Consider the following 14,335-nt stretch of genomic DNA (forward strand, 5'->3'; position numbering starts at 1 on the left):
TCAACTCCTTTTTTTGCCAGTCCCTGGAATAATCTGCACCAGAGACAGAGCGAACTCGGAAGGATCATCTGAAGAAAATTACTCCTCAAAGGAAAGACATGGCATTGGAAAAGGCAAAAGCTCACCTCTGGCCACCCCTAACAAACACAGATGTACCTGGCAGCAGTCAGGGCTGCAGTGACTGCTCCTTGCCTGGCTCCATGGAGGAGCAGGAAAACAACTTTGTGCTTTCCCTTGGAGCGAACACCAGCAAGTGCAGCCTTGAGACCAGCCAGCCAGAGACTCCAACATGCTGGGCAGGAGCAACCAGGGGGGGCCCAGAGGTGGTGATCGTACCAGTGCTTTTTGGGTTGATTTTTCTCCTGGGAATGGTGGGAAACACGTTAGTGTTGGTTGTTCTGGGGCGTCTCCGGCCTGGGGGACGTCCATCACGCAGTGCCACCAACATCTTCATCCTCAACTTGAGCATTGCAGACTTCTCCTTCCTGCTCTTCTGCGTTCCCTTCCAGGCCACCATCTACTCCCTGCCAGAGTGGATCTTCGGTGCCTTCTTTTGCAAGTGGGTTCACTACCTGGCCATGGCGACGATGCTGGTCAGCATCTTCACCCTGGTGGCCATGTCTGTGGACAGGTACATTGCTGTGGTCCATGCCAAGCGCTCACCCTGCATCCGCAGCAAGCGCAACGCTGCCCTGGGCGTGGCTGTCATCTGGCTGCTGTCTCTCCTCATTGCCATCCCTGTGGCCCAGCACCAGGCCCTCATGAGTGGCCATCAGCAGGCACCCAACAGCTCTTTCTGCTGGGAGCACTGGGCAAACGGCTCCACAGCCAAGCAGATGTACAAGATTACCATCCTGCTGGTGGGATACCTCCTGCCCCTGCTGCTCATCACCTGCTGCTATGCCAAGGTGGGTGCCAGGAATGGGAATAATGTTTATATGGAGGGAAAGATACCAGACTCTCAGTGGCTTGTGTGCGTACACAGCCAAATAACTGATCCAACCCTTTCCATATCCTCTCCTGGTACAGAATACTTTTTAGAGGCTGAGGGAGGGAAGGAAGACAGAGAATGAAATCACACCAGCTCACAAAAAGCATTACAAGTAGCAAGATGACACCCAGCCTGATACCCAAACCCCTTAAAGACTGTTGCTGTTTTTCATAGTTTTCATTTTGTTCTTTCTGAATAACAAATGTTGGCTACTGGCAAGAAGAAAAACATATGGAGGGATAAACATTTCCAGGTTATTGCTGTGCTGTAATCAGGTTTCAAAAGCTAGATCTAGATGTTGTTAATTGAGAATTACCTAGAGTTCTCCAACACTCCGTATGACCCTCCATCTGGAGGGTGACCCACTGCTACCACTGCATTTGTTTGTGCTGCCTTCAGCAGTGGCAGGACAGTCCCACCAGGGTGCAGGACTGACAGACTGCTCTCTCCCCATGTGTATCATCAGCCTAGGAATTAATGGTGACAGTCTGAGGTTCAATATAAAATTCAAAGTCCATCTGAAAACTCCTGCAGACTTCAGCATAATGCCAGCTGAGGTCTTAATATATGCTGAACTATTGAAAGCTTAGCAGGTTTAATGCTCTTTCCAAACCTTGTTTCTTGAAAGTGGAGAGCTTAGAATTAAAAGTCTGAAAGCATCAAATTCATCTTTGAAGTCATGTTAAAACAATTATTTTAAATTTTTGGTGCTTGTATCAGGAGTTTAAGTATTAAGATACAAATTTCAATTTCCCATTCAATATATTGCTCCTTTTTTCCCCCCCAAGGTTTTATACCATCTCCATACAAAAGTAAAGAACATTTCCAAGAAGTCAGAGAGATCAAAAAAGAAGGTAAGTATCTGGTTTAATCTGTACATTGACTATAATACAATAGATATACCAGGTTTATAAAGTAATCAGCCTGGTTTGTGCTGATTCCAGTTAATTTAGAGCCATTACAATTTCTGACAGTCCTTTTTGCCTGTGAATCCTAACCAGATTTAACTGTAGATTATATGTAGTTTCTACTGCTTCATTACATTCTCTAGCATGCATTTAGTTTTGCTTGCAATAGACTTAAAACAACTAATTCATAATTGGTATTGAACCTACACTGTCTATAAGGGTAGAACTCAACTGGTATTTGCCATATTGTCTCATAACACAATAACTGTACAAGTTATAATACACCACAAACAATATTTACTATCCGAGTGTTACTTTCCCTTTCCCCTCAGAGTGTTTTGGAACATGTTTTCTATGTTCATCTAACTTCAAGTAGGTCCTGATAAACATTCTTTTAACCTCCTTTTCTAAGGCAACACATCATGCAGCAATGAGCTGCTGTGTATTGCCTACTGCAGGAACACCACCAGACCTAGATGGAACAGACTGTGTTGAAGAACACCGTGTCTTATCTTGCCTACTGACCTTTTGATGAATTATGATGCTGCTGCAAATAAACTGTGAATTAAAATGTCAAACCAAGAGTCTTATTTCTGGATCAATAGTGCAGACTACAAACAGAAAGCAGGGTCAGAGTTTTGTGTGTTTAACCATGAGAAAAGGCAACCAAGATGTGTTGACAATTTTGATAATGTAAAATGCAGCAAATAAAGTGCTATGAAGCACTGTCATTCTACACAGAATCATTTCACAAGTTTGAAAAGTTGCTTTAGGTCTCAAAATCACCAACAAAGCCCTAAACTGGTTGGTTTAAATTTCTCTCCAGAATTTCCTTACCTATGGATGAATGTCACACTACCTATTTTGTTGCTAATTTTTAAGAGAATGCTACCAACAGTTGAAAATTACTACTGATACTTTTCAGGAAAGAAGTTAAGAACTTAATTTTTGACACTTTTTCAAATATATCCACTTGTGTTGGTTTTAGATTTGCTCTGTGGAGTTGGATGAAAAAATATCTTTACAGTTTCTTCAACCTTGAGTTTTCTTATTAGATAATTCCAAGAGGATCAACTTTATAAAACACCTTTGATTTTACCTGTTCAAATAAGTTAGTGGTACAGCGTTTCTTCTTCCCTGCTTCCTCCTCTTAAATATTTCCTTGGCCATAATTATGAAACACCCAATAGCAATTCTTGTTCCATGTGGCATAGTTAGGCCTAGTTAAATAGGTGATCCTTTCAGATAAAAGAAAAAACAAACACATTCCTCTACACATACACATCATCCTTCACAATATGTCTTCTTCCAGCACTGTCTGTGTAGAGACTGTCCATCTAGCCTTCCTGCATGCCAAACACCTTCTTTACTGTACTTATTCCAAGGGTTTTTTTGTTGCAAACACTACTCAGAATTTCTTAGGGAGACTTCCTTGGGTTGGTTGCAGACACTCTCAATTCCTGCATATGTTTTCAAAGCATGCTTGAAACACAAGAGTCAGAGTCAGTATTTTAAAGTACATTTTCTTAAGAACACTTCACATTAGAGCCTAATGGGAAACTCATATATGCCTGTCAGTTCTGTTAATCTGGCTTCCTTCATATGTACTTAGTTGGTCCATTTGTGAAAGCAGTTGTGTTTGGGTTTAATTCATCAGTGATTAAGTAAACAGCTTTTGCTTATTTAACTAAAAGATGTTTGACAAATGAATCTTGATCCAAGTTTGGAAGATTAATTTAGTATATGCAGAACAGTGAGCTTGTTCTGAAATATGTGTGACTCCAGTGGCTAAACCCTGATTGCCTTGAGCTATGAGAGGAAGTGTAGCACAACAGCCAAGCCTTCCCACATGAGGTGATAAAATTGTCTGAGTCACATCTGTTAATTCCCAGCATGTCTCCACCAAACTGATATGGAAAAGAAGGTGTCATATTCATAAAAAAGAGGATAGTCTAAAATTATGACCATGCAGTTCCTGCTTCATTCCTGTAATTTCAAGAAAATGGGGCATTTGAGCTACTATCCTCCTTCTGCCCCCAAGAAAACTGGGTTTGAGTTTGCTCTTTTTGGGTTTTTCCCTTTGGGCTTGGTTTGGGTTTTTTTCTGTTTGGTTTGTGGGTTTGGTGTTATGTTTTGTTTTTAAAGAGTAAAATAGCAAATTTTGCAAACAGCTTTCTGTCCAAATCTCCCAATGCTTATCTGGGCTCCATACATGAGTAAAGGTCTCAAAAGAATCAAATTGCAGACTCAGAGTCCTTGTTGAACAAGATTTTCCAGTGAAATAGTTGCCAACATTACCACTGCAAACAGTTTGCTCTGTCACTCAGCATTTCAGAAGCTATAAGAAATCTCCTCAAGATTGAACACTTCAAGATAAAACATAGTTAAGAAAGAAAGCAAATGCCATAGAACTCAGGGAATGGTCTTGCCATACGCAGTATTTCACATGCTGACTGGAAACACATTGCTATTATTCTCCCATATAGGCTGCTTCTGAAAAAAATAGTATTACAGGGTAAGATTTTTTTTGAATGTCAAGACTTAATTCTGGATCTTTGGCTTTCATTGACCTTGCTGGAGTCTTGGTGTAATACCAGTCCCTCCAGCCCCAGAGCCTATAACACTGATAACAGGCAGAAGAGATATCATTCTTATTCACATAGTTTGAGCCACAGAACACAGAAATGCAGTAAGAAACATTACTGGGACAAATCCAAATTAAAGCCATCTGAAAGGTCATAGAAAAGCTGGTATTTTACCTGTTACTAGTACATCCTGGAAATCTGGAAACAGCATGTGAATAAGACAAACATTTACAGAACAAGTGGGACACTGCTGGATCCAGACTTAAAGTGATTTCTAAAGGGATGATGATGGCACGGCCAAATGAACAGTCCCAGTTGTGTGCAAGTACATGCACGACTTCCCTATCTGCATTGCTGTGGCAAAGAAAGTAAAATAATCCTGGATTCAACTGACTCTAAGTATGTGAAGCATATTACTGGAGCCCAGGTACTTGATACTGTAGCTTAACCTTCCCCTTGAAAGATTATGCTGTATCAGTAATTTGTACCTATGCCTTCAAAATTTAAAAAAAAAAAAAATTAAAAACTTTTTTTTCTTTAATAAATCAAACCCATGGAAACATGAAACAAAGCATAATGAACTACAGTATTAGGGATTCGTTTTTCCAAGAAGTCTCTTTCTTGATTCTCTATCCCTTTCTGTCTTTTTGTGACACAACAAGATTCCCAGCGCCTGTGCTCCAGCTGTGCTCCCTTCCCTCCTCGTGTGTGCTGCCTGCTCCCAGCAGAGCAGCCCCTGCTGCCCAGGCACCCATAGAGCTGCACCAGCAGACAAGTGTGTGATGACTCTGTCTGTTGTCACAGTATGGAACCAGAACTCAGTTAAAAGTTAAATCAGTGGTAGGGTTTTGGCTTTCCACACAGTTAAGAGGAACTCTGACACAAACACCTACAGAGTGGCACTGCCACCCCATTTCCTCTCAAGGGGGTCTTGTCAAAAAGTTCCCACTGCTATATGAAGCATCTTCTCTAAATGAAAGTCTCCCACACCAGGCTTCACTTCAGCAGGATCTGAAGACCCAGCTGTTGTCTCCCAGACCACAAGATATATAGCTGGGGTTTCAGCGTAGATTTTATACCCTGCAAAATGTTTGCAAAGTCACTTTTTCCCTTCTCTTCCATTACTGGTGATCTTTCTGCTGTCTGTCATTGTCCCATTTGCCACATCATTGTACTCAAAGTCTGAAGAGATGTAAGGGGCTAAAGGGGCAGCTTAAGAGGGCCCTGTGTTTTAGGATAAACTACTCATGGGCAATGTTTAGACCCACTATTGTAAAGTCAGTTACAACCAGATTTTGTTTAAATGAGTCCAGTTTATGAATAATCCAGAGAGCCCCGACAGCTGTCACCCTCTCAAAGTCAATGTTCAAACACCTGCTGAAAAGAACAAGTTTGTCTTTATTAGAATCCTACAAATGACATACAGGCACATAACAAAACAAAAATAAAAATAAAAAAAAATTAAAAAACCCAAAACAAAATAATAATAATAATAATAATAATACAGAAAGGTTTTGTGCTTGGGCTGTAATCTGTAAGCTTTTAAGTTCCAGGATGGTTATGTTTATACCGCAGCAATCTTCTCAATTTATGCACACACAAAAATTTGCAAAAATTTCCCTTGCACTAAGTTTGCTGCATCCTAACTTCCCATTCCATCATCAAAAGAATTTGACCCTTAATTCAGATTCCCACTTAGAATTTTTATAAAACTTTTCCATCTACATGTCAAATGTTGGACATACTCAATTTAAAGTGCTTTTTTATTTATATGTATGAACTGTGCATTAGAGCAAGGAAGATGTTTAGAACTTTTTGCATGCTCTGGCTGAAATTCTGCATGATGAGCTAAGACTGTGCCTGCAGAAGAGATACATGACTGGCTGTTTCCCCATTTAATGCCATACTAGCTGTACAAGTTTGCCAGCCTTGAAAATCAGAAGGTATGATGCTGCAGGACTCTCCTTTGAAGTTTTGGATAATTGTTTTTTGAGGCCAGCCAGCAAGACCACATTGTAAGAAACTCTGTGCACCCCTGTATGACAATTAAGTATATTTCAGCTCTGTTACCTCTTTTCTGAACTATACAGAGTACTACAGCAAGTCTTTAATTTATCTCTAAAGAAAGTTAACGATTCCCTGTCTGACAGTGTTGCAAAATTTTTCATAAGAGACCAGCCCCAGGAACTCTGATTGTACATCTGCCTTAAATAAGATGATTTAATGGTGGAAATTAATGCAAACTAAAGTCTAGCATGGCCCTGTGGTGTTTTACTGGCCTCTGGATCACACCAGGGTTCCTCAGTGTTTACTCGGTTCTGTCTTGTGCATCTTTAAAGAACAAATAACAAGCCTTGCAAACTGAACAATCTGAACTGCTTTTTCAAGTTTAAGAACGTGTCTGGGGATGTGAATTTCACAGCTGTTTTGCAAGCCCCCTTGAAAGGACAGTAGGAGTTGTGGGATCTTGAGGCCAAATGCTTCAATTAACAGACCAAATGAGCTACTTAAAGATAACAGATTAGTACTATGCTTTTCTACTGGTTAGCTGCACTAGAAAGGTGAGACGTGTTTACCTGGTGGGTAAACAATTCAGCTGGTCATTGCTTCCAGACCTAAGGAAACACAAAGATACCCGGACTTTACTTGGGATTCTCCCTGGAGGGCTGCACTTTGAAAGTCATACAGGAGCCTGAGGTAAAAGATAGACTTCCTTCAAGGTAGATGGGTATTCCTGAACATCTTGGCCAAGAGAGGCAAATAAGAGTTGCACTGTAGCTGCTTTTCTGTACCTAATTATTTGGCCGTTGTTCATGCAAATTGAAGGTTTTCATGTAGACCTTGAAGTGATGTTCAAGGCCTTGGCATTTGAACAACAGTAAATACAGCAAAGGAACATGGAAGATCCTGGGATCCATCGAGAAAGAGAATAGAATTCAGAAGTGAAATCCTGCACATTGTTTAGTTAACAGGAGCCCTGGGCAGCAGGAATTAAGAGCATCATTATCAATTAGGGGATAATAGAAATATCACAATGCTCATAACGCATCTGTGATTAGAAAGTGAATAAGTTTCAAGGGCACCAACAGAGGAAATTAGTGGCATAATCCCAGAATGAGAGATGTGTAGATCAGCAGTTGGAACGGTGCAAGTGAGCTGCTGGGAAGTGAAGAGTCCCTCTTAGCACATTAAGCAAGTAATCAAAATGAACTGACAACATCTGAAAATATATTTACTTCAGTCCCTCCTCTCCTTCTTGACATCCAACTACCATTCTGGCTCCAAGAAAGAAGACAGAATAATGAAATAGAATACTTTCAGTGTGGTTTTCAGATCACTGAAGAGTAGAATTGGACTCAAGTGTAATTAAAAAAAAAAAGACCAAAGGGCAATGAGAAGTGCTTCAATGGTAATTAAAAGATGTCTGTGATCTGAAGTAGAGGCAGCTATTATCCAACATTTAAGTTACTTAAAAATAGGTATGCAATTTTCTGAACATTTTGCATTTATCACTAAATTATGGGCATGTTTCTGGAGATCAGATTGTGCTTGGGACGTTCCTGTTAGTACTTTATGTGCAAAAAGGAAAGGAATGTTTGTAAATCCATCAGGGAGAGTCAGATTTGCCAACAAAGCAAACAAGAACATGGCACCAGGAGTGAAGAAACTGGCAGCTTTCACTTTGCACGTTGGCTCACAGATGGGCTCTGAGCAAAGGGATGTTCTTGATTGGGTACCCCTGAATCTAAAGCCACAAAAATTGTCTTCCTCAGAGGTTGGTGACTTCCTCCAGCAGTACATTGGTATATAGCACTAAGCCATGTCTTTCCTGGGCACTGGCACAGGGTACCTGCAGTATCTAAAAACAAAAGCCTGAGGCACCAGAGGTCACTACATTTTGTCCAAGTCTTCTCTACAGTACATTACAGTATATAGTGAAGTCTGTAACTCTGTAGTTTACCATAATGAAGCCTGGGGCAGTAAAAATGTGCACCACTTGTCTCTCAAACTTTAAGGAAAACAATGAGCAAGTTAGAGATGAGCATTATAGGAGAAAAGATTTATCAGTAAATTACATAATCAGATATCAGACGTCCTCCTAAAAAGCAGTAATAAAGAAAGAGTCAACTATTATTTGCTGATAAGACAGTGTGAAAGAGCAGGTATAGGCTTCTTTATGCTTTTTCATTTAGAATTATGGAAGAAAAAAGGAGGAAAAATAATCTCACCATATTCAGGAAACAGCAGTTGTCTCACTAATGAAGCCCAGTTTGTCTGCAAGCCAGTACTGTTTAATAAAAACCTAATTAAATGTTCTTTCCCATTTCTGTGTGGCTGAGGTACACAGTAGAAATGGATGGTCTGATCAGCTCTGAAAAATGATGTGCAGCTGGGCTGTCTCCAGCTGGGACTAAATTAGGAAAGTGACAAGCCCTCTACTCCTCTAGACTGTTCTGCCCACTCTGTATTTTAAACTTGGGAATATTTCTTAATCTGACATTCAGGTAGTTCTTCCTAAAATATGTAAATCCATGGAATACTTGAAGCATTTGACTCATTACAGGGCAATCTTAATTTTGCCCTTGACAAGATGCCCAACAAGTTGAAGCAACTTCATTAGAAAGCTTATCAAGGACAACAGCTCTAAACACAATTAAATGTTAAAGACTTCATCATCCTCCTGAATGAGGTATCTCCTCCAAAATGTTTTTTAAACACATTCTCCAATGCTTTTTGAAGGATAGGGGAAGGCTAAAAGAAATAAATAGCTTGTCCAGGGCCAGGGGAAAAAATAATCAAGGGGCAAAACAGAGAAAGAAAGGCTTGAAAGCATAAATGAGAGCCATATGACCTACAAAGATAACAAAAGAATAAGCAAGTAAATTCAACACAACCTGCACATGACAGAAATAAGGGGGAGGGTGGGGAGGGGGAAATAACAGAACTTTATCCAATTATCTGACAAACCAAAATATCTCCTTGTCTTTGTTTGTCACCATGCTATTGATTCACTTTACAGCTTAAGCACATTTACTTTGCCTGTACAACAAATACAGTGTAAGTTATTTCCTGGAGCTGATTGAAAGACTTTCAGGAGTAGTAAGAGAGACTGAAGTGGCCAGTAGTGGTCATTGTACATGTCTATTATGTACATCCACCAAAATTTCAAAGTCCAACCAGAAGCTTGCATTAAGTGGGGACAGCTTGATCACCTGTAATGCAATAACTGTGCAAACTATCACAGCTCATGGAAGAAGCTCAAACAGTACACAAACTATTTGGATCAGTCCTCCACAGCTGGTCACAGTCTACAGTAACAGAAGTTTAAGCTACAGCAAAGTTATCACATTAAAAGCCAAACAGTGTTTTGTTTCAGTGTCCTCTGTCTTAAGTATATGTTCCCTAACTTGAAAAAACAGACAAGTTCCATTTCCAAAACCTGTTTCTTGAGTCATGAATCATGTACATTAGTATTATTGTCTGTGTTTTCCATCTGCAAAATCCCAAAAAGCTGGACCCTGGAATCAGCTCTGTGCTATTACATAGCAACTCGTTGCTATTACATTGCAAACCCATTGTGTAACACTCAGCCCCATGTTAAATGCATGGTTTGTTATTTCACAATGAAAGGGGGGAAAAGCTAGGTATATAAGCCTTATTCAAAAGAATATTTCAGTGCTTGTAGCCCCCTAATTTAAGCAGATGGATGCTATGAAAGGTTGCCTGGGTAACAAGCCTAAGCTACTTAACATTGCTAGAGGGTAAAGAAGTAGCACCATTATTGCTGGTGAAAGCTAATGATGGGACCTGTTTATTAATCATTTTTTTGGTACCCATCATACCACAGTGGGTGAGCTAGACCCCACAAGACCACTAGGTTTGTGACTTTCAGTCTCATCAACTTCTAATCATTCCAGTCTGTTTTTAAGGACATCATCTGGCTCCTGGCATGGTTGGTATGAGGATGCTTGGCAGGGTAGTTTGCTCATTCTCAGGGGAATATCTTTGTTAGCTCAGCTGTCAGACACCATTCTGGTAGGTGAAACAAGGAAGCACCTGAAGCATGCCAGGTACACAATGAACCTACAGGTTATTGCCTTTCAAAGTTAATAGAACCTTATTTGAGAGACCTATTCGACAGAAATCCATTTTTTAACTTGTATTGTAGTCTTGATCTAATGCAATAACATCTTCCTTAGAGAGGTTAATGGGTTTAAATAAATGTAGCCATGATAACCACTGACCATATGAATTTCTGTTCACTAGAAAATTATCCCTTTTCTAGGAAAGTAACTTGACACTATTCACTTGAAATCATGCAAGGGAATTATTGACAGAAACATTGACCTAGACTAGTAAGGGTGCAAATCTTGAGCTGAAATGAAACCTAAATTTTAATTTTTCTCCACTGCTTTTCTGCTACTTGTACAATTCTCCTTAGGGGAAGGATATTACCTGCATGTTTGCAAGTTGTTAAATTTATCAAAATGACAAAATACAAATGAGGAACACTAAACAGCACAGTTAAAAAACAGACATTGTGCAGACAACCAAGTGGGGCAAGAGGAGGGAAGTCACCAGCTGTGCATCTGCTACAGAACCCCAAAACTGAGGGATTAAATACAGAAAAATTGCTCACCTTGCATTACCATTTCTATTTTTGAAAATTCATGAAGTCAGATGGAATTAGCTCTACGAAAACATCAGGAAAGGATCTTAGGGCCCCCAAGTCAGTAATCTCTGAGCCTTGCTAGGCATTCACTTAGTGTTCTGGAAGTAGAAAGTGAGAGAAAAGCAATGCTACCAGCTTTCCAAAACTTGAAAGGTGCTCCTACAGGCCTCAAAGTCTTACAGAAAGTTGAAGTGAGTTACAGCTTAATTTTATTTACTGTCACTGTTAACCTTCATTTTGTATGGAGATTTCAAGGAACACTGTTTTCAGGAAAATTTTACCTCAGGTCAACCTTTGGGACTTACAAATGGCAGACTGTGCCAGAGGCTGGCCAGCTAACAGGGGAGCAAGCACAGCAGGGGCACACCTCTAACCCAGGCAGCACAGGCTGGGATCCTACAGGCACAGGGAGTCTCCCCCAGGTCATCACCCAGGTAGGAATATGTCTAACCAGTGAGCACTGTGTATTTAAAAAAAAAAAAATCATCCATGCATTGGTTTTCTGGGTTTCTCCCATAACAAGGAAGATACTGGAAAAACCTTTCTCCTCAGGCCAGCCTTTGTTACTCCTCTCAGTGGTATGCTTACTTGCAAGTTCTTTCCTCCTGCAGTTATTTTCAATAGCCTTAATATTCCTCACCCTTCAAATGTTAGGGAATATTATTTCCATTCTTCCTTGTAACGCAGTTAGCATCATTGCAGCCTTTGAAGTTTTTCTTTGAAGTTTTAGAGGCACTAATTGTCTATAGCTATTTGCCTCTATTGTCTGTAGAGGCCTAAATTGTCTATAGTTATTTGCTTGAGCTAAAACCAGTCAATCCAAGTTTACCAGGGTTTTTGGCATCCTTTTTCATATTGTCATATGCTGCCTTCACTACTGACAGAGGAAAGCAACCTCACCCATTCCACAGACTCACTTGATCACTGTGAGCATTTAACAGACAATCTTCTCTCTCCCAGACAGCGCAGACAGTGCTTCTCGTGGTTGCCGTGTTCCTGCTCTCCTGGCTGCCACACCACATCATCACCATGTGGGCAGAGTTTGGGCACTTCCCCCTGAACAACATCTCCTTCACCTTCCGCATCATCTCCCACTGCTTGGCCTACGGGAACTCTTGCATCAACCCCATCCTGTACGCGTTCCTCTCGGAGAATTTCCGCAAGGCTTGCCGCCAAGTCTTCACCTGCAAGCTCCTCCTGCGGCCAGCTGCCGCTGAGAAACTGGCCAGGGTGCGCATGGAGAACTTCTCCACCACACACTCCACCACCAACGTGTAAGCTGGGCTCGCAGATGTGCTTCAGGAGGAAGAGGAGGGAAGAGGGTTCTGTCTGGGGAGAACATGCACACAAGTGCATTCCAGGAAGAGGTGGAGTCTGCAAAAGTGTGGACTTGGCCAGGTTACTGGAGTGGTGGGAGACATTTCCCTCTCGCTGTGATGGTGTGTAACAGAGCCTGTCCTAGGATACCTTGCTAGAGACTGGGCTACGTGCAACAGAATTATCTGAATGCCCATAAGATAAGAGCCCAAATGAAGTTATCATAGGATCTAAAATAGGATTTGCACAGAAGGTAGAATATGTACAGACAAGAAGACAGCAGTTAATTACATCTGTAGACAGTCATTGAGATGTGAATAATGAGTGATGTGACATTCAGAGAGCAGTTTGAGAGAAGTCAAACTAAAGTCTTAGGATGTCTTTGTTTCTTCAACAAACTGGACCATGTGTGAGCTGCATACACATTTAGCTCACTACCGGTGGTAGGGTCCCTAAATCTCCTTGAAGGCTTTGCTGTAGCATTTACCTATTGGGCAATTACATGATGTGTCAGTGGCATGGCTGTCTGCATTTGATGGCTCTGTATCAGCTTATACATCCCAGGATGAGTGTCTGTGTGCTCCTGTGTGTAATTACTGCTGTTAATCACTGGCTCCAGCAACTGTCTCTTGGTGAGCAACAATAGGAAAATGGTATTTCTCAGTATATGCTTAAAAAACTGTGATTTCATTTGAAAGTACTGTCTACAAAAGGTTTTGTTGGTAAATACAGTGTTCTCTTGAGTCTATCCATCCAAGGCATTTTATTAGCCACTCCATATATAAATGCCTGAAATTTGTGGTGAGGGTTTTTTTGGGTTGGTTGTTTGGGTTTTGACGAACTGTTGTGATCAGCAGTGCTCTAGCAACAAACAGGTAAGGGCACGTGAAACAAGTTCAAAGTTACTTCTTGTAACTATAAAAGTGTGTATTACTTCAAAAGTAGGAAGCAAATGGCTGAAAGAATTTAATTATTTCACTGTGTTGTCTAATCTAGTATTTCTGTGTGTTGCCATCCAGACTGACCTCTTCATAGACTGTGAAAATGTGAGCTACGGAAGTTTAACTACAAATTACTTGCTGTTTGTGCAATGAATGGGTTTCCAGTCTCCAAATGGATCACTCTTTCACTATATTTCTGAAACTTGGCAGCTATTGTATTACTTAATTTTACTGCAGTTTGTAACTTCCTTGAAGAGCTCCTTAAGTGTGCAATATGAATAGAGCAATTGTACAATATGATAAAGTCATTGCCTGATCCTTGGGTGACTATCTGTGCAGGTCTTCTCTTTCTTTAACTTTTACTCTCAGTATACTAAGAGTAGAGCCAGTGAATTATTCTTATGAACTGGATTTAGATCCAATGCTGTGGTCTTCCCACTCACCATAATACAGAAATTTACTATTTCTACAATTCTGAGTGATTGCACAGCCTAAAGCAGAAAGCATGGGGAAAACAGCCGCTAAAAGAAAGGGTTGTGGCAAATCACTGCAACAGAAATCAGAGCTAAAATGCTTATTTGTGTGATTATTTACCATGGATACAAACTAGTAGCAAGATAGGAAATAACCTCAGCCTCACTTCAACTCTCTTGGTTTGAAGCAAAATAGGACAAAGGCATAACATTCAAAAGAAATCCTACATTCACTCAGTTACATGAGAGTCACTAGAACCTATGAGTCAACATACTTCTTTAATTTAACAGAAGACATCTTTCAGTGTGTTGGGGTTTTTTGGTTTTTTTCAGTCAGTTCAGAAAATGGATAAATCACTACAGTAGGCAGAAAAGAATGTGCAGGAAACACTTTAGGGCTTTTTAATTTTTATTAAATATAACATGAAGGAGCAAGATCCCATTTCT

The 14,335-nt window shown here is 40.5% G+C and overlaps 1 protein-coding gene across 1 annotated transcript; it reads left to right on the plus strand.

Moving 5' to 3' along the window:
* Positions 1-200: 200 nt before the first annotated feature.
* LOC310914278 (galanin receptor type 1-like) lies at positions 201-13,062 on the plus strand (the record flags this gene model as incomplete). Its single annotated transcript, XM_083870328.1, has 3 exons — positions 201-908; positions 1,780-1,845; positions 12,118-13,062. The coding sequence occupies 3 exons, from the start codon at positions 201-203 to the stop codon at positions 12,433-12,435; spliced, it is 1,092 nt and encodes a 363-aa protein (XP_083726454.1). The 3' UTR covers positions 12,436-13,062.
* Between the last annotated feature and the right edge of the window lie 1,273 nt (positions 13,063-14,335).

This window comes from Zosterops lateralis (genome assembly GCF_965231275.1).
Source record: "Zosterops lateralis genome assembly, chromosome: 12".
NCBI classification, from domain to species: domain Eukaryota; kingdom Metazoa; phylum Chordata; class Aves; order Passeriformes; family Zosteropidae; genus Zosterops; species Zosterops lateralis.